Here is a 26,285-nt window from a genome sequence, read left to right on the forward strand (position 1 = left end):
ATTAGGTAGGGAGATCTGGTCAGTGGAATGCAGAGACTCGGGTGATTAACCTCTCATTTACACTCTGCTCGGGACTCTGCATAGGGAAGGAGGGAGAAGGGCACTTGAAGAGGGAAGTGAGCCATCTTTCCATTATCAGACGCCTGTAGGCATGCGCCTACAGTGCCAGGGCTGGATTTACCATAAGAGGAACTTCAGCCTCAATAAACAGAAAGACTGTCATTTAGTTACATTAGTTATGTTAATTAAAATAGATAGAAACCAAGATCAGCAGCACCACTCTTGAAGAAATAGCTCTTTATTGAGACACGTAATGAAAATCACATGTAGGTAAGGATGGGCTTAGACGCAGCTACAGCCCGCTTTTTCGAATGCTTCTTTGCATCTTGACAAAAAAGCATTCGAAACAGCGGGCTGTAGCTGCGTCTAAGCCCATTCTTACTGACATGTGATTTTTATTACGTGTCTGAATAAAGAGCTATTTCTTCAAGAGTGGTGCTGCTGATCTTGGTTTCTTGGATTGGTGACCCTTGGGCATCAGGGTCATATCAGCTTTAGCACACTCTTATCTCCATTGGAGTGCTTGGTCTATCACTGTGTGAATTAAAATAGATAGGTAATATAATCTCTTACCCACCCTGTTTTAAAAGAACAGGCAAATGTTTGTGATTTCATGGGGGCAGCCATCTTTGTGGTTGAAAGGAGGTGACAGGGAGCATGAGACACAGTTCCAACTGTCCTGTGTCCTGATCACCCCTCCCAGCTGCGTGTGCTAGGCAACAAGAACAACAACATCAGAAATCCCATCATGCTTTGCACAGCATCAGGGGAAATGCCTGGGAAGATTTCTTTGATGGGGTGGAGCTTAGCTTCTGTGCAGCTAAAAATGAAGCTTGGGTAAGAAAAACAAGTTCTGATTCTGTGAAACTGTTAAAAAACACCAAGCATTTTCAGTGCTGCTGACTGAGTAGATTTTTAGTCTGGAGGTTCACTTTAACCAGTGCACTGGTCTCCACAGGGACCCCCTCCCCTGCAATCCACTTCATACAATATCAAATAAGGAGATGGCATACAAAAGGTATAGCAACCTTGCTGTATTGAAGTATGACAAGAAATGCCTGATAAAGGGCTCTGCCCCAAACTAATAGTGCATTTCCTGTCATACAGCAAGGTTGCTATAACTTTTGTGTGTCGTCTCCTTATTTGATATTGTACAAAAGGAAATAGCATTGGCAAGATCTAAGATGAGAAATACATACAAGTTTAAACATATATATATATATATATATATATATATATATATATATATATATATATATATATATATATATATAGGCACAGATGTCCTGGCGCTTTAGACTTTGCCCTCCATGAACCTACAAGATCCCGCCGAACCGCGACATGAGTGTGCTGGCGGTCCCAGCTGTCACTTCTCCCTTACTTCCCTTGCTTGTCATAGGTAGCTATAGGTGTCCCTTAGTGTAAAGTAGCCAGAAGTACAATATTAAGTAACTAGAGGTGCCCTCAAGTATTAGGTGGCCAGTGGTACCCTCAGTATTATGTAGCTATGGGTTCCCCTGGCTGAAGGGAGATCTCATCAGTGGAATGCAGAGAGCAGGTTGAGTAACCTCTCATTTACACTCTCATCAGGACTGCATAGGGAATGAGGGATGGAGGAGCTCAAGGAGTGGAGTGAGCTGCCTTTCCATCATCAGGCGCTTGTAGGCACGTGCCTACAGTGCCTTATGGTAAATCTGGCCCTGTGAAGCTACATCATGTGTTTATTTTAAATAATTTTACTCGCTTCAGGTTCCCTTTAAGTACCGTATACCTTAGAGCTGCATAGCAAGGCTGTACATATTACTGGTGCAGTATCCAGAGCTCTTTAAAAATTGCAGCCGTCACTAAATATAGGCAGCCACTTGTTTCCTGTGAGTGACCTGCTCTGATCTGCACTACAAGTGTAAGTAGCCTGTACTGCGCTCCAGACGCTACCAGGAGCGTCATTGCTAACAAGGGAAGAGATACCCAGGAGTGTGTACAATCCCGTGGGAGGACTGTGAGGATACTTTTATCATTGATTGCAAAGTGGAAATGGTGACACTGCATCCTCTTTTGTTTATGTTCACATTATTCCTCATTTTTCCCAGGCTGCTTATTTGTACAGTACTGTATATTCAGCATCGTTGCCATTCTTCTTGTCTTACAAAGGATATCAGGCATTAACTCACCTGCAACCAGCCTGAAGATTGCAGCCGATCATGGGTTTCACCCTGAAATATGACGCATGCGCCACCCACTATTTACTATATCCAGAGTCAGCGTCATGTAGGGGTCAAAAACATGTTTACTATTACAGAAGTTTTATTATATGAGAGTTTACCATACCAGGGGTTGCTCCCATAGACTTATGCATACAAATCAACAGCGCTTGGTACTCAGATCGGCATCTGCAGTAACCCCACAGTGCTCAAAAACATGTTTCCATAGTGACCATCACCAGAAATAAATCGAGAAAGGTCACTTCTCCCATAGACTTATAATGGAGATTGTCTGGGACCTAGAGCGGTAGTTTACTATACTCAAATGTTTACTATACTAGAGTTTATTATAACAAGATTATACAGTACTTCACATTATCTCCGCTATCTATTGTACACCGATGTGTAATATGTTAGCGCTGTATAGATAAAGTGTAATAATAATACAGAATAATGCAAAAACACTTTAGATATTTATTTATTTATAAAGTCCCAACATATTACGCAGCACTGGACATTAGTTAAAGGACAAACCTTTACAAATGTGCAAATAAAATGTGTGGGCTTTAAAGACGGTAGCATGTACTATTTTAAAACTATAATGGCCCAAAACTGAGAAATAATGAATTTTTTTCTAATTTTTTCCTGCTAAAATGCGGTGTGAATAAATTAATTCTTAGCAAACAGTACCCCAAAGAAAGCCTAATTGGTGGCGAAAAAAACAAGATATAGATTCTTTCGTTGTGAAAAGTAGTAATAAAGTTATAGGTGAATTAATTTGCTTTGGTGTTTATGGGGAAAAAACTGGGAGGTGAAGTGGTTAAAAATCAGGTATGCAAGTGACAGTTTCTGTCCGGGGTGGGACCAGGTCAGACTGTGTCAGACTATAGCATAACCCTCAGTGATTAGTAATTACAGCCATAAAATACTTTCCTGTCAGTAAATGGCTTCTAAGAGCGGGAAAGAGATAAAAAGAGTCAATAATTCATAGATTTGACCTCTAGCATACTTCAATGAAGGTGTCATTTAGCAGAGACAATAACACAATAAAAATTAAAAAAAACTAGATTTAAATGTAAAATAACTGTGGGATAATTAAAAAAAGGTCATTTTTAGAAGAAGGAGGATAGGTACAATTGTTTTTCTCATCAGGCAATATTTAGGGGTGACATACAGAAGAAATAAGGCCATAAAGGAATACATACAAACCAGATACCAACCAGATATGACTTGGAATGTAGGTGGCAGGTTGGTTATAACAGAATATGTTTAGGCATCTTAACACCGCCATTTCTTACTGTTTCATTTAAGTAGTACATCCCTTTAACTGCTTTAGATCTGTAAAGCAGTGATTAAAATATATTCTTTCTAAAATAAATAAAAAATGAAAAAAAAAATTGTCCTCAGTACTGTAGAAGGGAGACAGTGCAGCAGCCGGAGGATTGCTAGGTGGCAGCAGAGAGCCCGGCCCGGGTCTCCAGCAGAGCAGCAGGTTTGGAGTGTAAACATTGTCGTTGGTTTGAATGATCGAGAAGAAAAGACATCCCCTATGCCAGTGGGATCTGCCTTGTAAAGAAGAATAGAAGGGAAAGACAAGGCCGAGCTTCCTGCAGCAGCAGCCGCCCCTGTCCCGTAGTGTTCCTGCAGAGCCTGGCACAGACATGTTCCGGAGGATACTGCAGCTGGTAAGGAGGAGATGGTGTGAGGGGCAGCACATGGGAATGACACTTCCTAGAGCTGGGGCTGTGAGGGACTCCTGCCTGCTCAGCGCTTACAGCTGGAGCTGCGTGTCACTGCTGCTAGCAGATAGCAGAGCTGTCACACAGGCGAAGCAGCAGCAGGGCTGAGGGGTGTGTATGTGTGGTATGTGCAGCCGGGCCTAGGCCTGTCTAGGGTGTGAGGTCTGTGTGCTCTATGTGTCAGTAGGATCACATGACCTGCAGGCCGCAATGACTCTGGGGAGAGCCTCTGTGCATTTTCTAGCAGGCACTGCATAGGCCCTGCCTTCTTTACTATGCACTTTTCTCGTGCTTTAGTCTCCTTCCTTCCTGAGTCGTAGTTTTCACCCTTCAGCTCATATGTTTCCTGTCATGGGAAATCACAGAACTGAGTGATTTCAAGTCATGTGATAAATCATAAATATTTTAATGGGATTACTAATAAGTGGTTTATTCTACACGTGCCTTCAGGCCCTATGCACAGTGCATGCTCTGCAGGCATATGCACCGGTGGAATACTGTTATACTGTGTCTCAGGTTTGTTGTGCAGGAAGTACATACTGACAGGAATATGGAATTATTGATCACTGCATGGCTAGCTGCTGTGCGAATGCTCAACACTCTGGTACTTTATAATCATAGATCCAGACAGAATATGCAGTGTGGGTGTCCTGTCTCCGCTGGGTGTATCTTTAGTGGGTTTAAACCCCTTCTCTAAAGCCCATTTCCAGGGCTTTTTTTTTCTAATTAGTTCCCAGTCTACTTTTATATCCTGTTATGCTGACTGGAATTTCAGCAATGACAATAGCCTGGAGTTTATGTTCTGTTGTCTATTATCTTATGTAAGTGGCCTTCAGCAGTTACTTCTGGGAAGGTGTGTGCAGGGGTGAGCCTGGGGTGCCTGGCACCTGGGTGCAAGATTTTCTCTGGCGCCTATGGGAGTGGTTAAATTAACCGCGCCCAACCACATAACCACACCCATGTCCTGCCTAATCACATCCACACCTTCCACCTCTTTACGCATGCATGTGATACCCCATTCCTACCCCTCTTCCATGGGCTTGCTCCTGGCTGGCTTTGGCTTCCTGCGAGTCTGCTAGTCTCTGGACTGACTAAGGGCCCGTTCACACTGCACGCGTTTCCAGCCGCGTTTTGGAAACGCGTGCAGGTGGCCAAAACGCACGACATCAGACATTGCATAGAGTGCAATGTCTGATGTTCACACTGCATGCGTTCCGGACCTGTGTGGTCCGGGAACGCATGCTGCACGCAGATTTTGCAAAAACGCGTGGCTGTCCCATTCACTTTTCAGTGATGGGATCAGCCACGCAACGCACACAAACGCGGATGGCCATGCGTTCGTACGCGTTGCGGTCCGCAAGCGTTCCGCACGCATGGCCATCCGCATTTCCGATCTGAACGGGCCCTCAGGCTGAGAGGCTCTGCGAGTGCGAAGCAGTCACACACTGCGTATTTATGGCTGCCTGCGGCCACCCTACTCTCACTCGCTGACGTCGGCTCCTCCCCCCTGCCAAGCCCAAGGTGGGCTGCCTGTATCTTTCCCGTTGCGCCACACAGCCTGCCAGTGTTGCCAACCTTTCACGTTATTTTTTACTGACAAATACCTAAAAATTTACTGACAAAAGATTATTTTTACTGACAAAATTTCCCCATGTAAATGCACATAACAAGAGACTGCTTTTCACCAGCAAATGCACATAACAAGAGACTGCTTTTCACCAGCAAATGCACATAACAAGAGACTGCTTTTCACCAGCAAATGCACATAACAAGAGACTGCTTTTCACCAGCAAATGCACATAATGACAAACAGCCAGTGTCCCCAGAATATATAGCCAGGGATATATGTCCCCAGTATATGTAGGTAGGGATATATGTGCCCAGGATATGTAGCCAGGGGGTATATGTGCCCAGGATATGTAGCCAGGGGGTATATGTGCCCAGGATATGTAGCCAGGGGGTAATATGTGCCCAGTATATATAGCCAGGGGGTAATATGTGCCCAGTATATATAGCCAGGGGGTATAGGGTCCCCGTTTAGGTAGTGAGTGACAGGAGCGCACCCAACCCTCCCGCCGCCGCCGCTCCCCTCCTCACCTTGCAGCAGCTTCAGACCTCAATCAGCGGGCGACCCGACCAGTAAGAAGGCGCCGGACGCACCCGCTCTATATGCGGAAGTGATGTCACTTCCGCATATCAGTGCGGCGTGCTAGGTCCTAGCTCCCGCCCGCCTGATCGAGGTCTGACGCGCCGGCGGCTAGAGGGAGGGAGGGAGTGGCGGCCACAGGGGGAGAGCGGCGGCCGGGCGGCGCCTCTCAGAGGCAGGCGCCACCCGCCCAGGCTCGGCCCTGGGTGTGTGGCTGTTTCTGGCTTGCAGTGAAGGAGACTGTTAAAAGTGCTGGAATAGTGTGTGGCAAGACGGTGGCTATCAGTCAGGTGGGATGGTTGTGGTCACATGACCTGAAGTTGAGAATCACTGCAGATACTGTATATATGAGGGGGTGTAACTGTGTTGCATTGTTAGGTTATTTGGCAAGAAGGGAAGAGTTGTTTAAAAAAAAAAAAAAATACAAATCTTGAACTTTAGGCAGAATGATTACCATGATGGACAGGCAGCTGTTGTAATGAATGCAGCCTCACTATCATTACTTATTTAGCTCTAATATTTGTGTAGTGCTTTTACAGTCTGGGGCCATTTTGGGCAGCAATGAACTTATCAGTATGCTTTAAGTATGTGGCAGTAAACTGGAGTGTCTGGTTTAAACCCACATAGACACAGGAAGAGCGTACAAACTAGATGGAGATTGTATTCTGGCTAAGGCTGCATTCACAGTGGGACGTTGCATTGTAATGAGACGTTAAAGTTACAACGCAGCATTACAATGCAACTAAAAAAAAAAGGTGGTAATGCACATTAATGGTGTGTTACCGTTGCATACAGTAGGTACAGGAAAGCACACAGGCAATGAAAAGTATGCATCCCGTACCTAGTAACGTGCGTTTAGAGGTAACGCACTGCAAGCAGTGAGTTACCATAACGCTAAATGTTACAATGCAACGCTAACGTCGCACTGTGAACGTCATATAGAATTAGCATTGCAGTGCAACGTCCCACTGTGATTGCAGCCTCAAAGGACAACTGAATTGAAGTGAAGCAATACCAGTTGCCGGGCAGTCCTGCTGGTCTATTTGGCAGTAGTAGTGTCTGAATAACACCAGAAACAAGCATGCAGCTAATTTTGTCAGATTTGACAAAAATGTCACAAACCTATGATCTGCTGCATGCTTGTTCAGGGTCTATGGCTAAAAGTATTAAAGGCAGAGGGTCAGCAGGATAGCCAGGCAACTGGTGTTGCTTAAAAGGAGAAAAATGGCAGCTTCAATATACCTCTCACTTCAGTTATCCTTTAAATTTTAACCGGGAACGCCAGTGTTGGAAGGTAAGAGTGCCAGTTAGTATACCCTAAATACATCTGCATCCACACAGTCCGCCTGGCGAGTGCTGCTGCTCTGCTTCCAGATGACAGTGTCTGCATCCGACTCATCGGAGCTGAAGCCAAGCAAGAGCGCACACTTCTCAACCTCCACCTGAGAATTGTACCCATAGTTACGCACTAGATGGGCAAATGCTGCCAAAGTAAAAATATAAATCTCTCTCTACAGTGTAGAATTATATCTTTATGTCGCTCAGCCTTTATGGATTTATAACTTCTGTAGCTCAGGCATTGTACTACAAGAGGCAAAGGTGGTTATGTGGCTGGGGTACATGTCAGTCTAGCCCATGAAGAATGATTGCCAGCTTGACTTAAAGCAGTAGGATTAGACATACTATGCCAGGAAAAAACACACACGCACACACACATGTATGTATGTATGTATGTATGTAGGTAGGTAGATAAATACTTGATCTACTTACATAACACATGTATTGTACTGTCCACGTTTTTTATTTCAGTGAATTGTATATAATGAAGAGAATTCTGCCCCTGGTGGGGGCCATGTCTTTTGCCCACAGTTTTGGCTAAAACCTGATGTCATTTCTGCCTTTACTTTTTTTTCTTTTTCTTGTAAACACAAGTGAGTAGGGGATCGTGTTTCAGATAATCAGCTAGACAGGGAAATAAAGGGATGAGGAGGACTATATTATAGATAAAAAGAACCCCCAGAATGCAACTGTTTGGCACTGACTACTAAAGGGCCAGTACTTCTAATGTATGTGATAACTCCAAATCATAACAGCAGAAAAAGCTTTGAATGCAGGATTAGCATCTTTATCACTTAATACACTCAGACCAGTTGTTATTGAAATTAGATTTTTATGGTGACACTCCCACTTTAAAGGGAACCGAGGTGAGAGGGATATGGAGTCTGCCATATTCATTTCCTTCTTAACAATGCCAGTTGCCAGGCAGCCCTGTGGATCTTCTGGTATAAGTAGTGTCTCAGTCAAACTCTTGGACAAGCGTACAGCTAAAATACAATTCAACAAAAGCGCGCTGGCATGTATAAGTGTAAAAAATAAATGTGACTACACACTCCCCGGTTCGCCCCCTTTCTCAAAAGTCAAAAATCGATACAAAGAGGTAGTGCCACACAAGTAATTACACATGCCACAAAAAAGTGTTCAATGTGTCATAAAACCAGGGTTGTGGAGTCGGGGCAATTTTGGGTGCCTGGAGTCAGGAAAAAATGCATTGACTCCGACTCCTAATGAATTTAAACTGTAATAAAATGTTCTATTTCTCAGATAATAGTCATCATAAATCATTTATACATACAGTAATAGCTGTACTTAGTTCACAAAAATGAAATAAACCAATCAAAATTAGTTACTTGTGCTGCTTCAATAAAGCAGTCCCCGTATTTTTTAAAGTTAGATATACACATCTGATTGTGACTGTATATATGATGTGTACACAGAAATCTCTTATATATACTAAATAACATCTATGCTGTAAGTATAAAGCCTGATGTGTAGCCGTGTCATTAATAGAGATGGTCAATGAGATGGAAATAATTCTGCGTTGATTCTGATTTATGCAAATGTACTGCTCTTTGCTCATGAAATCAAATAATTTGATATGTTGTTAAAATTTGGTTTGGTGACTACGAATTAAATGGCACCTGAGAAGGATGAAAAGAAAAGTTTTATACATACCTCGGGCTTCCTCCAGCGCCCTTTAGGCTAATCAGTCTCTTGCTGTCCACCTCCACCACCTGGATCTTCTGCTAAGAGTCCTGGTAATTCAGCCAGTCAGCGCAGTCCGGCCGCATGCCGCTTCCACAGCCAGGAGCATTCTGCACCTGCGCAACAGTGCTTTTCAGGTGTAGTACGCTCCCGGCGGCGGAGTGTGTGCATGCGCACTACGCCAGACTGGCTTAAGTACCTGGACTCATAGCAGAAGATGCAGGTGGTGGAGGAGGACAGCGAGGAACTGATTAGCCTGAAGGGGGCAGTAGGAAGCCCCAGGTATGTATAACACTTTAATTTCATCTGTCTCAGGTTTACTTTGTTACACAGTAGTACTATACTCTACATATGCACTCTCCACAGAGCTGCAGGGAATCCACTGAGAATGTTGTGCACATTGAACACAGAGGTGTTGTCTATCACCCATAAACCTGGTTCAGATTGTGCATGAAGAATGTGTAATAAAGGAAGAATCCCCTCATTACCCTGCAAAGTACCTGCACATCATTCTTACATGTACCCACAGTTACATGGCCTAGGGCCTGATAGATGTTCTTTGTTCCGGTCTGTACCTTTTTTACAAGTACTCTTACCAAGGACTAGTTTTAGTCTATGACTAAAGGGAATAAATATGGCAGTCTCCATATCCTTTTTAACTTCGGTTGTCTTTTAAAATTCCTAAGCGTTGGCAGTTAAGAGACGAATTTCATGTTACATACTTTCAATCAACAAGATTGTAATATGCAAATTACAGGAGTCGGAGTCGGTGGAATCCTAAACTGAGGAGTCTGAGTCGGTGGATTTTTGTACCGGCTCCACAGCCCTGGGTCTCTCGTAAAATGTTCTATGTATCATAAAGCAGTTTTTCAGTAAGTAGCCAAATAATCAGGAACAGCTTTTCTCAATAAAGATTCACTGATTTCTTCAAAACACAAGTTGTTTCTTCAGATAGGATAGCCTCCACCACACCCGATGTACTGGACTCACCTGCCACTCAGACCCACTGGCGGGTCAGATGCAGCCTTGGGACAGTTACCGGGTCGTCCCCCACCTCCCTTGCAAGCTCTTTATCACTTCACTGGAGATCAGCCTCCTCCTCGCAGTCAGCACATAATCTCCATTACCTCAATAAAAAGGCCTCTCATAGCGTAAAATTGTTTATCATTTACAATTATATATAGAAACATATTGCACTCACATTCTCCTAGCTCTGTTGATATGGCATAGAGTTTTTGCTTGGAACGGGCTCTCCCTCGTCTCGTTGGCCACAGGCAGGCTCAGTACAATGATCCCACAGTTTGTTTTCTGCCATTGCGCACACCTCTGACTTTCTCAACTCACATGGGATGCCCACTGCTTTCTATCCACTGTGTGCTGGTCTCTCTTCCGTGTTTAGGCTCCGCCCGATATATTTCGTCACTCCGTGACTCATCAGGGTGCCCCTATGTTGCTCTACCCCTTTGTATTGAAGCATACGGCTAAACCAATAAAAGCTGAGTCAAAGTACCTGATCTGCTGCATGCTTGCTTAAGGGTCTATGGCTGAAAGTATTAGAGACACAGGATCAGGAGGACTGCCAGGCAACTGGTATTTTTTTTAAAGGAAAAAAATATGGCAACCTCCATATCTCTCTCACCTTTGGTTTCCTTTATGATACCCATAGACCTTATACTTTGGTATTAGGTGTTTCAACCATTACATTTGCGATATCTGTAGATGCAAATCTCTGACATCTGCACAGTACCTAGATGAGTTCGACCTTATTAATGGATGTATTCAAAAAGGTAGCTAGAACTACAGACTACTTAGACAATTCGGCCAAAGATTAAGCATGTACACAGGTGTCCCCAAGCTCGTTTCAAAGATCCAGAACACTGGATCTTTAAACATTAACCCATTCGCGTTCCGTCGTTTTCACTTGAGAAATGTTCACCTCCCATTCATTAGCCTATAACTTTATCACTACTTATCACAATGAACTGATCTATATCTTTTTTTCCGCCACCAATTAGGCTTTCTTTGGGGGGTACATTTCGCTAAAAGGGACTTTACTGTAAATGCATTTTAACAGGAAGAAGTAAATATTTACGTGTTTTTTTTGTTTTTTTTTATTGTAATGGTTTTTTTTTTTTATATTAAACATTTTATTTGGGTATTTTTGGGAGGGTGGGATGTAAACTATAGTTTTATAATGTAATTGTGTGTGGTTTTTTAATTTTTTTTACTTTTAGTTGTAGTTTTACTTTTTGGCCACAAGATGGCGGTCATGAGTTTGTTTACATGATGTCTCTCTAAGCGTAACACACGCTTAGAGTGACGCAGGGGGGAGGCAACGGCCAGAAAAGGCACAGCTTCCGAGAGAAGCTGTCGCTTTTTCAGCGGGGGAGAGGAATCAGTGATCGGGCACCATAGCCCGATACACTGATTGCCTGGCTACCGAATCCGCGGCCGGAAGTGCACGCGCGCGATCGGCTGCGGGAGCGCGCAGTAGCGCGCATGGTTCCTGGACGTAGAAACCAAAATAGGTTAAAGACCCCAGAGTGCATTGTTTCCATCCTTATTCCTCCTGCCGGGAGCCGCTCTGTTCCCTCATCCTATCCCCATAGCAACAGGCAGGTCAATGTGCTGTAACGAGTGCAATCTGGTCCTGATCCATTTGAGCGATAACCATTGTGCATATGTATACACCTTTAGGCCTGGGGTAGGGCTGCACGATTTTAGGGAAAAATCGAAATTGCGATTTTTCTCTCAGAAATTGCAATTTCGATTTTTTTTCCCCGTGTTTTTTTTTTTTAATGCTGGGGGGGGGGGGGGGGGGGGGGGGGGAGGGGGAGGTTGGTCCGCACTGCCCGGTCCTGTCCGTAATACTTTGCTTCTGGCCCCGCTGTGCGTGGATTGGCCAGAAGCAGTGAATATGTATGAGAGTTAATGAGCGGGGAAGGGGGGGCGGATCCACTCCAGCAAGCGGCCGGGCACATGCAGCATTACCAATCACTGGCTAGCGATTAAATGACGGCAGCGGTAGGCGGAGCTGTATGCTCTGTACAGCTCCGCCTACCACTGCCGTCATTCCATCGCTAGCCAGTGATAGGTAATGCTGGATGATGTGCCTGGCCGCTCGCTCTAGTGGATCCGCCCCCCGCTCATTAACACTCATACATATTCACTGCTTCTGGCCAATCCGCGCACAGCGGGGCCAGAAGCAGTGAATATGTATGAGCGTTAATGAGCGGGGGGGCGGATCCACTAGAGCGAGCGGCCAGGCACATCATACAGCATTACCTATCACTGGCTAGCGATGGAATGTCGGCAGTGGTAGGCGGAGCTGTACAGAGCATACAGCTCCGCCTACCGCTGCCGTCATTCCATGCTAGCCAGTGATTGGTAATGCTGTATGTGCCCGGCTCGCTGGAGTGGATCCGCCCCCCCCCCCCCCCCCCCGCTCATTAACTCTCATACATATTCACTGCTTCTGGCCAATCCACGCACAGCGGGGCCAGAAGCAAAGTATTAAACAGCAGACCGAAAAAACCGATGGTACTGACGATCAGCAGATCGTCTTGCCACGAACCGCGGTTTTGGTTTTAAACCGAAAAACCGTGCAGCCCTAGCCTGGGGACTCACTACGGGCTCTTTGCATAATCACGAGGCACTTTGTGTTGGAGGTTGTCAGAGGACATGGAAAGGCTGTGGACTATCCAGAGGTTTCCCTCTACCTAGGTAAATATCTAACTTTTTGTTCGTTGGTGAGTTCAGGTTCACTTAAAGGACAGGTCCGAGGAGAAAAAAACAAAAGATCTACTTAGCCGTGGCTTCCTCCAGCCCCTGGCAGCCGATATGTCGGCATCTTCTGCGCCTGTGCATGGCTGCACCACTTGTGATCGTGCCCACGTGGCCTGGAGCGTTCTGCGCAGTGCTGAGGTCGGCATCTGCAACGGAGGGGATCCCAGGACACCGGTGCTGCAGCGAGGGACATATCGGCTGCCAGGGGCTGGAGGAAGCCCTATGTAAGTAGATCCCCCCCCCCCTTTTTTTTTTTTTTTTTTTTTTTTCCCCCTCGCATGTTTCCTTTAATGGCTAGGTTCACAGTGGTCACTTGCATAATGCAGGGAGACTGGACATAGATGTTAATACAAATAGTGCATGCTGCGAGTTAGAATAACACACTGTAGGCCATATGCAATTCACTTTTTCTCCTGTGTTTTCTCCTAGGTGATATTTTCTCAACTTGTAAATAAAATGCATTTTAAACCACCAACAAGCAAACAAATACTCAAAATTATTTTGACAGCATTTTTTCACATACTTTTTGGTACCTTTTCCATTATAAAGTGCTAAAAAGTTACTTTAAATCAAAGATGAAAAATTATCTACTAGGAGAAAACTCAGGAGAAAAACTGAATTGCATATGGGCCTGTATGTGCCGTGAGTTGACATGCAGAATTATTCTGCAACACAACTGAGCCCTGTGAATTACCAATTTTGTATTTTCGTATTTTAGAAAATATCATGCACCATTTAAGTAATTATTTCCGTTAGCTACAGAATCTGTATATTAATCTTGTGTATGAAATTCCAATGAGCAATAGTTGATAAAATATTAACAAGGATTAGTTACACTCCTCTCTTTTCACATGCATATCTATACACCATGAACAGACTACTGTGAAATGAGTATTTTCTGAGTAGAGTAGGAAAGGGCTAAAATTCCTGCTCGGATGCTATTGCTGTTGGAGCCCATATTCTTTCCTCTCACGTCCTATGATTTGTGACCCCTGCCACAGTGACAGGGCAGGAGGAGAATGTTCTCAATGGGACAAAAGTAATAAAAACTTAATTGGTATTCTAATACTTCATTCCTGGTTTTGTCCCTGTTGGAGAGACATTACCTAAAGCCCATTTAGGATAGGCAGGATTTTCTGTAGGTAAACCATGATAGCCTGGCAGTCATGTAAAAATACATAAAAAACTCTCCAAATTATTCATAAGGGGTGCAGTAGACATTTTCAATGCCAATGGATGGCAGCAATGGGCTGATGCTATCTGTATCAGCCAAACTCCCCTGTCTGTGACTACCAATCAGCTTTCATACTGACCCTTTGGCTTCAGCAGTCTCACCTGGAACAAACATACAGTCAGTGGAATCAGAACACCTGTTCTGCACACTTCTGTTATGTCAGGCAGTAATGGAGGTATAAGATCAGCACAACAACTAAGCAAGCAGGATGAGGATGCTATATACAGTAGCGAAACTTGTCGGACGTGAGTTTTATTTTCAGTTCAGGTTTGATTTAAACACTTCTAAGCATTGGCTGTGACTGAGAGATGAAATGGCTGGCAGCTTGCAGCTGCAGTGTAGAGCTGCATTGTGCTGTTTGATCTCCTGAAAGCTGTGTTTCATAGTTTCAGGGCTGGGCACCCAGATACTGAGTGACATACAGGTTGATGAGCATTCCTAGTAATGATTCTTCAGAATACAACATGACCTAATTGCTTAATGTGAACCTACATCAATACAGCATACAGAACTGAAAGGGATTGCTTTGTAATCAACAATAGGGTAATTTCATGTTAAATGGAGTCAGCTGTTGAGTTCCACCAATTATCTTACATTTGTATATTTCACTGTAGCTCTTCTGTATTCTTTACAGTGGGATGCAAAAGTTTGGGCAACCTTGTTAACCACTTAAGGACCAGAGTCTTTTCGCCCCTTAAGGACCAAAGCCTTTTTCTCCATTCAGACCACTGCAGCTTTCACGGTTTATTGCTCGGTCATACAACCTACCACCTAAAGGAATTTTACCTCCTTTTCTTGTCACTAATACAGCTTTCTTTTGCTGCTATTTGATTGCTGCTGCGAGTTTTAGTTTTTATTATATTCATCAAAAAAGACATGAATTTTGGCAAAAAAATGACTTTTTTAACTTGCTGTGCTGACATTTTTCAAATAAAGTAAAATTTCCTATACATTTGAGCGCGAAAGTTATTCTGCTACATGTCTTTGATAAAAAAAAAAACCATTCAGTGTATATTTATTGGATTGGGTAAAAGTTATAGCGTTTACAAACTATGGTGCCAAAAGTGAATTTTCCCATTTTCAAGCATCTCTGACTTTTCTGACCACCTGTCAGGTTTCATGAGGGTCTAGAATTCCAGGATAGTACAAATACCCCCCAAATGACCCCATTTTGGAAAGAAGACATCCCAAAGTATTCAGTGAGAGGCATGGTGAGTTCATAGAAAATTTTATTTTTTGTCACAAGTTAGCGGAAAATGACACTTTCTGACAAAAAAAAAGAAAAAAAAAAGTTTCCATTTCTTCTAACTTGCGACAAAAAAAAATGAAATCTGCCACGGACTCACTATGCTCCTCTCTGAATACCTTGAAGTGTCTACTTTCCAAAATGGGGTCATTTGTGGGGTGTGTTCACTGTCCTGGCATTTTGGGGGGTGCCTAATTGGGGGTGCCTAATTGTAAGCACCCCTGTAAAGCCTAAAGATGCTCATTGGACTTTTGGCCCCTTAGCGCAGTTAGGCTGCAAAAAAGTGCCACACATGTGGTATTGCCGTACTCAGGAGAAGTAGTATAATGTGTTTTGGGGTGTATTTTTACACATACCCATGCTGGGTGGGAGAAATATCTCCGTAAATGACAATTGTTTTATTTTTTTTACACACAATTGTCTATTTATAGAGATATTTCTCCCACTCAGCATGGGTATGTGGAAAAATACACCCCAAAACACATTTATACTACTTCTCCTGAGTACGGCGATACCACATGTGTGGCACTTTTTTGCACCCTAACTGCGCTAAGGGGCCCAAAGTTCAATGAGTACCTTTAGGATTTCACAGGTCATTTTGAGAAATTTCGTTTCAAGACTACTCCTCACGGTTTAGGGCCCCTAAAATGCCAGGACAGTATAGGAACCCCACAAATTACCCCATTTTAGAAAGAAGACACCCCAAGGTATTCCGTTAGGAAGATGGTGAGTTCATAGAAGATTTTTTTTTTTTTGGTCACAAGTTAGCGGAAATTGATTTTAATTGTTTTTTTTCACAAAGTGTCATTTTCCGCTAACTTGTGACAAAAAAAAAAAAAAAAAAAAGTGACCCCATTTTAGAAAGAAGACACCCCAAGGTATTCTGTTAGGTGTATGATGAGTTCATAGAAGATTTTATTTTTTGTCAAAAGTTAGCGGAAATTGGATTTTTATTGGTTTTTTTTCACAAAGTGTCATTTTTCACTAACTTGTGACAAAAAATAAAATCTTCTATGAACTCACCATACTCCTAACGGAATACCTTGGGGTGTCTTCTTTCTAAAATGGGGTCATTTGTGGGGTTCCTATACTGCCCTGGCATTTTAGGGGCCCTAAACCGTGAGGAGTAGTCTTGAAACCAAATGTCGCAAAATGACCTGTGAAATCCTAAAGGTACTCATTGGACTTTGGGCCTCTTAGCGCACTTAGGGTGCAAAAAAAGTGCCACACATGTGGTTTCCGCCGTATTCAGGAGAAGTAGTATAATGTGTTTTGGGGTGTATTTTTACACATACCCATGCTGGGTGGGAGAAATATCTTTGTAAATGACAATTGTTTGATTTTTTTTTTACACACAATTGTCCATTTACAGAGAGATTTCTCCCACCCAGCATGGGTATGTGTAAAAATACACCACAAAACACATTATACTACTTCTCCTGAGTATGGTGATACCACATGTGTGACACTTTTTTGCAGCCTAGGTGCGCTAAGGGGCACAACGTCCTATTCACAGGTCATTTTGAGGCATTTGTTTTCTAGACTACTCCTCACGGTTTAGGGCCCCTAAAATGCCAGGGCAGTATAGGAACCCCACAAGTGACCCCATTTTAGAAAGAAGACACCCCAAGGTATTCCGTTAGGGGTATGGTGAGTTCATAGAAGATTTTATTTTTTGTCACAAGTTAGTGAAAAATGACACTTTGTGAAAAAAAACCAATAAAAATCCAATTTCCGCTAACTTTTGACAAAAAATAAAATCTTCTATGAACTCATCATACACCTAACAGAATACCTTGGGGTGTCTTCTTTCTAAAATGGGGTCACTTGTGGGGTTCCTATACTGCCCTGGCATTTTACGGGCCCAAAACTGTGAGTAGTCTGGAAACCAAATTTCTCAAAATGACTGTTCAGGGGTATAAGCATCTGCAAATTTTGATGACAGGTGGTCTATGAGGGGGCAAATTTTGTGGAACCGGTCATAAGCAGGGTGGCCTCTTAGATGACAGGATATTTTGGGCCTGATCTGATGGATAGGAGTGCTAGGGGGGTGACAGGAGGTGATTGATGGGTGTCTCAGGGGGCGGTTAGAGGGGAAAATTAGATGCAATCAATGCACTGGGGAGGTGATCGGAAGGGGGTCTGAGGGGGATCTGAGGGTTTGGCCGAGTGATCAGGAGCCCACACGGGGCAAATTAGGGCCTGATCTGATGGGTAGGTGTGCTAGGGGGTGACAGGAGGTGATTGATGGGTGTCTCAAGGTGTGATTAGAGGGGGGAAATAGATGCAAGCAATGCACTAGCGAGGTGATCAGGGCTGGGGTCTGAGGACGTTCTGAGGTGTGGGCGGGTGATTGGGTGCCCGCAAGGGGCAGATTAGGGTCTAATCTGATGGGTAACAGTGACAGGTGGTGATATGGGGTGATTGATGGGTAATTAGTGGGTGTTTAGAGGAGAGAAGAGATGTAAACACTGCACTTGGGAGGTGATCTGATGTCGGATCTGCGGGCGATCTATTGGTGTGGGTGGGTGATCAGATTGCCCGCAAGGGGCAGGTTAGGGGCTGATTGATGAGTGGCAGTGACAGGGGGTGATTGATGGGTGGCAGTGACAGGGGGTGATTGATGGGTGGCAGTGACAGGGGGTGATTGATAGGTGATTGACAGGTGATCAGTGGGTTATTACAGGGAATAACAGATGTAAATATTGCACTGGCGAATTGATAAGGGGGGGGTCTGAGGGCAATCTGAGCGTGTGGGCGGGTGATTGGGTGCCCGCAAGGGGCAGATTAGGGTCTAATCTGATGGGTAACAGTGACAGGGGGTGATTGATGGGTGATTAGTGGGTGTTTAGAGGAGAGAAGAGATGTAAACACTGCACTTGGGAGGTGATCTGATGTCGGATCTGCGGGCGATCTATTGGTGTGGGTGGGTGATCAGATTGCCCGCAAGGGGCAGGTTAGGGGCTGATTGATGGGTAGCAGTGACAGGGGGTGATTGACGGGTGATTGACAGGTGATCAGGGGGGATAGATGCATACAGTACACGGGGGGGGGGGGGTCTGGGGAGAATCTGAGGGGTGGGGGGGTGATCAGGAGGGGGCAGTGGGCAGGGGGGGGGGATAAAAAAAAAATAGCGTTGACAGATAGTGACAGGGAGTAATTGATGGGTGATTAGGGGGGTGACTGGGTGCAAACAGTGGTCTGGGGGGTGGGCAGGGGGGGTCTGAGGGGTGCTGTGGGCGATCAGGGGGCAGGGGGGGAAATCAGTGTGCTTGGGTGCAGACTAGGGTGGCTGCAGCCTGCCCTGGTGGTCCCTCGGACACTGGACCACCAGGGCAGGAGGCAGCCAGTATAATAGGCTTTGTATACATTACAAAGCCTATTATACATATGTGCAGCGGCGATCCGGGTGCTAGTAACCCGCCGGCGCTTCCGAACGGCCGGCGGGTTACTACGAGCGGTGGGCGAAGCGAGTCCCCGGCGGCTGATCGCGTCACGAATGACGCGATCGCCACTCCCGCAGCCGCCCCCGCCGATGGGCGTATTGCGGTCGTTTGGGCCCGGACTTTGCCGCCGCCCATCGGCTGGGGGCGGTCCTCAAGTGGTTAATCGTCATGTTTTTCCTGTGTAAATCGTTGGTTGTTGCGATAAAAAATCTCAATTAAATATATCATATAGGAGACACACACAGTGATATTTGAGAAGCGAAATTAAGTTTATTGGATTTACAGAAAGTGTGCAATAATTGTTTAAATAAAATTAGGCAGGTGCATAAATTTGGGCACCACAAAAAAGAAATGAAATCAATATATAGTAGATCCTCCTTTTGCAGAAATTACATCCTCTAAATGCTTCCTGTATGTTCCAATGAGCGTCTGGTTGAAGGTATTTTGGACCATTCCACTTTACTAAACATCTGTAGTTCATTCAGGTTTGATGGCTTCCAAGCATGGACAGCTCTCTTTAACTCACCCCACAAATTTTCAATTATATTCAGGTCTGGGGACTGAGATGGCCATTCCAGAACGTTTTACTTGTTCCTCTGCATGAATGCCTTAGTGGATTTTGAGCAGTGTTTATGGTCATTGTCTTGTTGAAAGATCCAGCCCCGGCGCAGCTTCAGCTTTGTCACTGATTCCTGGACATTGGTTTCCAGAATCTGCTGATACTGAGTGGAATCCATGCGTCCCTCAACTTTGACAAGATTCCCAGTCCCTCCCTGGCCACACAGCCCTACAGCATGAGGGAACCACCATCATATATTACTGTAGGTAGCAGGTGTTTTTCTTGGAATGCTGTTTCTTTTTCCTCCATGCATAACACTCCTTGTTATGCCCAAATACCGCCCAAATAACTCAATTTTAGTTTCATCAGTCCACAGCACCTTATTCCAAAATGAAGTTGGCTTGTCCAAATGTGCTTTAGCATACCTCAAGCGGCTCTGTTTGTGCTGTGGGTGGAGAAAAGGCTACCTCTGCATCACTCTCACATACAGCATCTCCTTGTGTAAAGTGCGCTGAATGGTTGAACGATGCACAGTGACTCCATCTGCAGCAAGATGATGTTGTAGGTCTTTGGTGCTGGTCTGTGGGTTGATTTTGACTGTTCTCAACATCGTCGCTTCTGTCTATCTGACATTTTTCTTGGTCTGCCACTTGGAGCTTTAACTTGAACTGAGCCTGTGGTCTTCCATTTCCTCAATATGTTTCTAACTGTGGAAACAGCTGAAATGTCTGAGACTGCTTTCTGTATCCTTCCCTTAAACCATGATGGTGAAAAAACTTTGTCTTCAGATGATTTGAGAGTTGTTTTGAGACCCCCATGTTGCTACTTTTCAGAGAAAATTAGAAGAGGAGGGAAACTTAAAATTAACCCCCTTAAATACTTTTTCTCATAATTGGACTCACCTGTGTATGTAGGTCAGGGGTCACTAAGCTTACCAAGCCAATTTGAGTTACAATAATTAGTTCTAAAGGTTTTGGAAGCACTAAAAGAACAGTGCCTAAATGTATGCACCTGCCTAATTTTATTTAAACAATTATTGCACACTTTCTGTAAATCCAATAAATTTATTTCACTTCTCAAATATCACTGTGTGTGTCTCCAATATGATATATTTAACTGACATTTTTTATCGTAACAACCAACGATTTTATACAGGAAAATCATGACGATTAACAAGGTTGCCCAAACTTTCACATCCCACTGTATTTTTAGCCCTATGATCCTTTTAGCTAATGTACCCTACACTCTATCCATACCAATGTCTTTTTTGCCTGTTCATTTGGAGCTTCAGTGCCCATAAATAGCAATACAGTAAAGCCCCCGGTATCAGGCGGGGATTACTTGATGCCAGATATGCATGCTTGCCAATTGCTTTAGAAGTCCGGCATCTGGCGCAAAATAACACTAACCCCACCCCCTTCCTGCAGAGCAATGCAAGGCAGAGGCAACTTACCAAACCTTCCGGTGCCATCTTCTACACTTTATGCAGCTCAGTGGCTTTCCTGTGTCCTCTGTGTATGGCTCCTGAAGTGTGCATGTGACCCGGTGCTGGTCACATGACCAGGGCTGTGGAGTCGGGCAATTTTGGGTGCCTGGAGTCGGGAAAAAATGCACCGACTCCGACTCCTAATGAATTTGTAACTGTAATTAAAATAGAAAATATGATAAAATGTTCTATTTCTCAGATAATAGTCATTAAAAATAATGTATATATACAGTATATATACAGTAATAGCTGTGCTTAGTCCACAAAAATGAAATAAACCAATCAAAATTAGTTACTTGTGCTGCTTCAATAAAGCAGTCCCCGTATTTTTAAGGTCAGATATACATATCTGATTGTGACTGTATATATGATGTGTACACAGGAATCTCTTATATATACTAAATAACATCTATGCTGTAAGAATAAAGCCTGATGTGTAGCTATGTCACTAATAGAGATGGTCAACGAGATGGAAATAATTCTGCATTGATGCTGATTTATGCAAATGTATGCACTCCCTTTGCTGATGAAATAAAATAATTTGATATGTTATTAAAATTTGGTTTGGTGACTACAAATTAAAGGGTAACTGAGACGGATTAAAAGTAAAGTTTTATACATACCTGGGGCTTCCTCCAGCCCCCTTCAGGCTAATCAGTCCCTCACTGTCCTCCACCACCCGGATCTTCTGCTATGAGTCCTGGTAATTCAGCCAGTCAGTGCTGTCCGGCCGCATGCCGCTCCCACAGCCAGGAACATTCTGCACCTGCGCAATAGTGCTGCACAGCTGTAGTATGCTCCTGGCGGCGGAGTGTGTGCATGCGCACTACGCCTGACTGGCTCAAGTACCTGGACTCATAGCAGAAGATCCAGGTGGTGGAGGAGGACAACGAGGGACTGATTATCCTGAAGTCGGCTGGAGGAAGCCCCAGGTATGTATAAAACTTTAATTTCATCTGTCTCAGGTTTACTTTGTTACACAGTAGTACTATACTCTACATATGCACTCCCCACAGAGCTGCATGGAATCTAATGAGAATGCTGTGCACATTGAACACATAGGTGTTGTCTGTTTACAATCTTCTCATTCCCCTGCAGAGTACCTGCACATCATTCTTACATGCACCCACACTTACATTGCCTAGGGCCTGATAGATGTTCTTTGTTCCGGTTTGTAACTTTTACAAGTACTCTTACCAAGGACTAGTTTTAGTCTAAAGGGAATAAATATAGTAGTCTACATATCCTTCTCACTTCAGTTGTCTTGTGAAATTCCTAAGCGTTGGCAGTTAAGAGACGAATTTCATGTTACATACTTTTAATCAACAAAATTGTAATATGCAAATTAGAGGAGTCGGAGTCGGTGGAATCCTAAACTGAGGAGTCGGAGTCTGAGTCGGTGGATTTTTGGACCGACTCCACAGCCCTGCACATGACACACCGGTACCCCTATTTGCACACAGGAAAGCCAATGGGAGCTACGGGAAGTGTAGAAGATGGCACCCGGGAGGTTCAGTAAGTTTCTTCTGCTGCGCAAAAGCTCTGCAATTAAATTTTCGCCCCATGCTCCTTCCTCGGGCATGCCGGTTAGTTCAGACTTATGGACGCCTGAGTTCTGGATAAGGGGGGTGTTACTATATTTCCTGTTATTATCTGTGGATTTGTCCATGTGTGTTAACACTCATTTTCATGTCTTTCTAAGCTGCAGAGCTGTGAAAGTTTTTCTGGGGCTGATTGTTTCACGTGAAGTACCTACAGAAACAACAATAATTTAACTTAATGCAGCACATCTTAATGCATGAGGGCCATCCAGAAAGTAATTTGCTTGTACCTGCCATGCAAGGTATTCTTACTGTGCAATGTAACTTGCATCTGTCAAGTTAACCTCTTCTCACTGCTTTTCGCATGACTGCAGAACATCAGTATCTGTTCAGCAGCACCCCCTTGCCGTTCCAATTGTGTCAGCAAGGGAGGGCGCAGCACCTTTTTTTTTAAATTTTTTAATTTTTTTTAATTCATGTAGCTAGCCTAGCGCTAGCTACATGATAGCCGCTGACAAAGGGCATCCCCCTACCTAAACCGATCGCCGCTGACGCTCTCTGAAAGCAGGAAATCCCGTTCAGAACGGGATTTCCTGCTGGGCTTCCCCCGTCGCCATGGCGACGGGGCGGGATGACGTCACCGACGTCATGGACGTCGGGACGCCAGAGGGAATCCCGATCCACCCCTCAGCGCTGCCTGGCACTGATTGGCCAGGCTGCGCAAGGGGTCCGGAGGGGGGGGGGGGGCAGCTCGGCGGGTAGCGGCGAATCGGCGGCGAGCGGCAGCGATCTAAATATGCACGCAGCTAGCAAAGTGCTAGCTGCGTGCAATACAAAAAATGTATGCAAATCGGCTCAGCAGGGCCTGAGAAATCCTCCTGCGCAGGTCACCCCGAGCTGAGCTCGGGATAATCGGCAAGGAGGTTAACACAAAGCCCTTCCCCCCCCTCAGATCCTCCACTCCATCGGTAAGGATTGTGATGGTACTACAGCAAAGGGACTGAAAACCTTGTAAGAAAAAATAAATGCTTAAAGGGATCCTAAAGCGAGTCTTCCATATGTATTTCCTTTTAATACCGGTCGCCTGCCTATCCTGCTGATCTGTTTGGCTGCGATAGTGTCTGACTCGCACTCCAGATATAAGCATGCAGCAGACAGACTTCAGTCAGAGCACCTTATCTGTATGCTTGTTCAGGGTCTATGGCTAAAAGTATTTCAAAAGAGGAGGATCAGCAGGATAGACAAGCAATATGTATTGTTTTAAAATAAATAAATATGGCAGCCTCTATATCCCTCTCGCTTTATATTCCCTTTAAAGCGGACCTAACCCCTTAAAAAGCATTAAATGCAGTAGTAATATAATAACATATTATCAGTATATCTTGAATTTTTTTTTTTTTGCAGAAGTACAAAACCAGTACCTGCATTGAGTACCTGAAAGTACAGAGGGGCTACCCTCTGTGTTGAGAGTCTGACTTTGAGCCACATTCTGATTAATTCCTACCATTTAAGTTGCCCATACATTGTTTGATTTGATTTTCATAATTATCAAATCTGGCAGAGATTGATGCCGCAGCATGACTTGAATTGATCAAAACAGATACGGCCGTCTGTAAAGGTTTCACTGCCTTTGTTATTCCAATGATTGAAGGACTATTGGCTGTCCCTCCCCATGCAACGTGTGTGCCCTCCCCCGGAGCCCATGGTCAGTGTGGTAGCTCGCCTATCCACCCTGCTGGTGGATTCATCCTTTAGTGACTTCTCCAATTGATTTCTTGCTAAATAAAAACTCTTGGAATATTTCTGGTGTCCTGCTCATTTAGGAATGTATTTTAAATCCTTGTCCCACATGCAGATATTGCATCTACAGCTGAGCTGACCAGTGTGGGGATCCGCTGCATGAACAATACCATCCTACATGGTAGAAATCTTTCCATCCCCAACTCATTGAAGACGTGGCAGTAACTACTCTTTGCTGATTTATATTTTTCTCGTGCCTTTTATTACGATATTCATTGTAAGCTTTTGCCAAGACATCTAGATGCAGTGAGCAGTCTCCACAGACGCACCACACCTGTTCCGGCAGCAGTGCTTTGTATGACTAATGTGAACTTTAGCTTGTGTTGGAGTTTCCCAGAGATGCACTATTCATAATGTGAACCTAGGTTTTGGGTCATAAAAATATTTTTTTTCCTGGTCTACGGTCATATTTAACTCCGTTGGGTGGTATGTGTGTATTGATTAGCTATTCTATATAACTGTCATTTAAAACCATAGCCCCATGGTCAGAATTTATATTTTTCCTTACACAGTATGAGATATTGATATTTACTTCCTGTAGTGAAATAGTAACTCTGCTTTGTCCTGTCTCATGGATTAGCAGATTTCTTGTACTTTAAAGTGAATGAACTTTTTCTAGTTTTTCTACTGCTGTTTCACTACCCCATATGTGGTGAGGGTATATGGGATAGGAAACTATATTCATCCAGTGTTGTTGTGTTTTTTTTTTTCTTTGTTTTTTTTTCTTCTTGTTTCTCATATTCAGAATATGTGAAACTGGGAATAATATTTAGGCTTTGCAGTTTTTGGGGCTCTGCTCCTCTTTTACCTTATTGTTAATGGATACTAGAGCCCAAACACAGATTAGAAATGGGGGGAGCAGGCATATATGGTGAGCTGCCCTGATGCTCGCTGCTCCCCCCCCCACCCCCCATTCTCCTTTCTGCCTGCTCGTTTAGCTGCAATTGCCCCTTGCCCCGTTTTCTGGTTGGCTAGGTCAGGAGCATTGCGGCTTTCTGGCCGGGCTGCACGCCTGCTATAGCATACAACCTCTGCCAGCACGCGTACATCAGTACGGAGCCCCCGGCCGGGATCTCATCCTACAAAGTGAATCAACCCCCAAGTCAGCTAGCTAATTGTACAAGCTGTTAGTCTGTATTTCTCCTGTCTGGCTCTCGGGGAAATTGCTGATGTTGCTGATACCCAAGAGAAGCTGAAGACGTGTCTGGAGGATCAACTGTATACACATCACCATGGCAACGGGGGACATGAGCCCTCTGCGGCGCATGCACACTGTCCCAGTTTGAAACTTGTGTAATTATGGAATTACATTTTAAAATATGTGGCGTTTATGGCTCTCTCGGCCAAAAAGGTTCCTGACCCCTGTTTTAGACATTTAATTGTTTCAGCTGAAATGACTGCACAGCAAGCCAAAATGTGTGAATTCCGTCTACTGTGCATATTGCTGACATCACCAGCAGGATCGCTGTCCACTTGCATGCAGAAGACAGTTGGCACAAATCAGCTACAAGAAACAAGTAACAATTATTTTGTGTTGTGTTAAAGGGAAGGTCCAAGCAAAATAAAATGAGTTTCACTTACCTGGGGCTTCTACCAGCCCCATGCAGCCATCCTGTGCCCTCGTAGTCACTCACTGCTGCTCCAGTCCCCCGCTGGCAGCTTGCCGACCTTGGAGGTCGGCGGGCCGCATTGCGTACATTTTTACGCATTCACACTAATGCGGAAACATTAACCCATACATTTTTACGCGTTGAACCACTGACGTGTAAAAATGTATGTGTTAATGTTCCTGCACTGGCAGGAATGCGTAAAAATGTACGCAATGCGGCCCGCCGACCTTCGAGGTCGGCATGCTGCCAGTGGGGGACTGGAGCAGCAGCGAGTGACTACGAGGGCACAGGATGGCTGCATGGGGCTGGTAGAAGCTCCAGGTAAGTGAAACTCAATTTTTTCATTTTGCTTGGACCTTCCCTTTAAGCATATCTATTACAAACAGTCC

The 26,285-nt window shown here is 44.3% G+C and overlaps 1 protein-coding gene across 2 annotated transcripts in view; it reads left to right on the forward strand.

Moving 5' to 3' along the window:
* The first annotated feature begins 3,787 nt into the window (after nucleotides 1-3,787).
* Nucleotides 3,788-26,285, forward strand: part of EEA1 (early endosome antigen 1) — a 145,745-nt gene continuing 123,247 nt past the window's right edge. For both annotated transcript variants that reach the window (XM_068276810.1, XM_068276805.1), the window contains exon 1: nucleotides 3,788-3,946. In XM_068276810.1, coding sequence (XP_068132911.1) covers nucleotides 3,923-3,946 — 24 coding nt within the window. In that variant the 5' untranslated portion in view covers nucleotides 3,788-3,922. The remainder of the gene's footprint in view (nucleotides 3,947-26,285) is intronic.

This window comes from Hyperolius riggenbachi, chromosome 3, assembly GCF_040937935.1.
Source record: "Hyperolius riggenbachi isolate aHypRig1 chromosome 3, aHypRig1.pri, whole genome shotgun sequence".
Lineage (NCBI taxonomy): Eukaryota > Metazoa > Chordata > Amphibia > Anura > Hyperoliidae > Hyperolius > Hyperolius riggenbachi.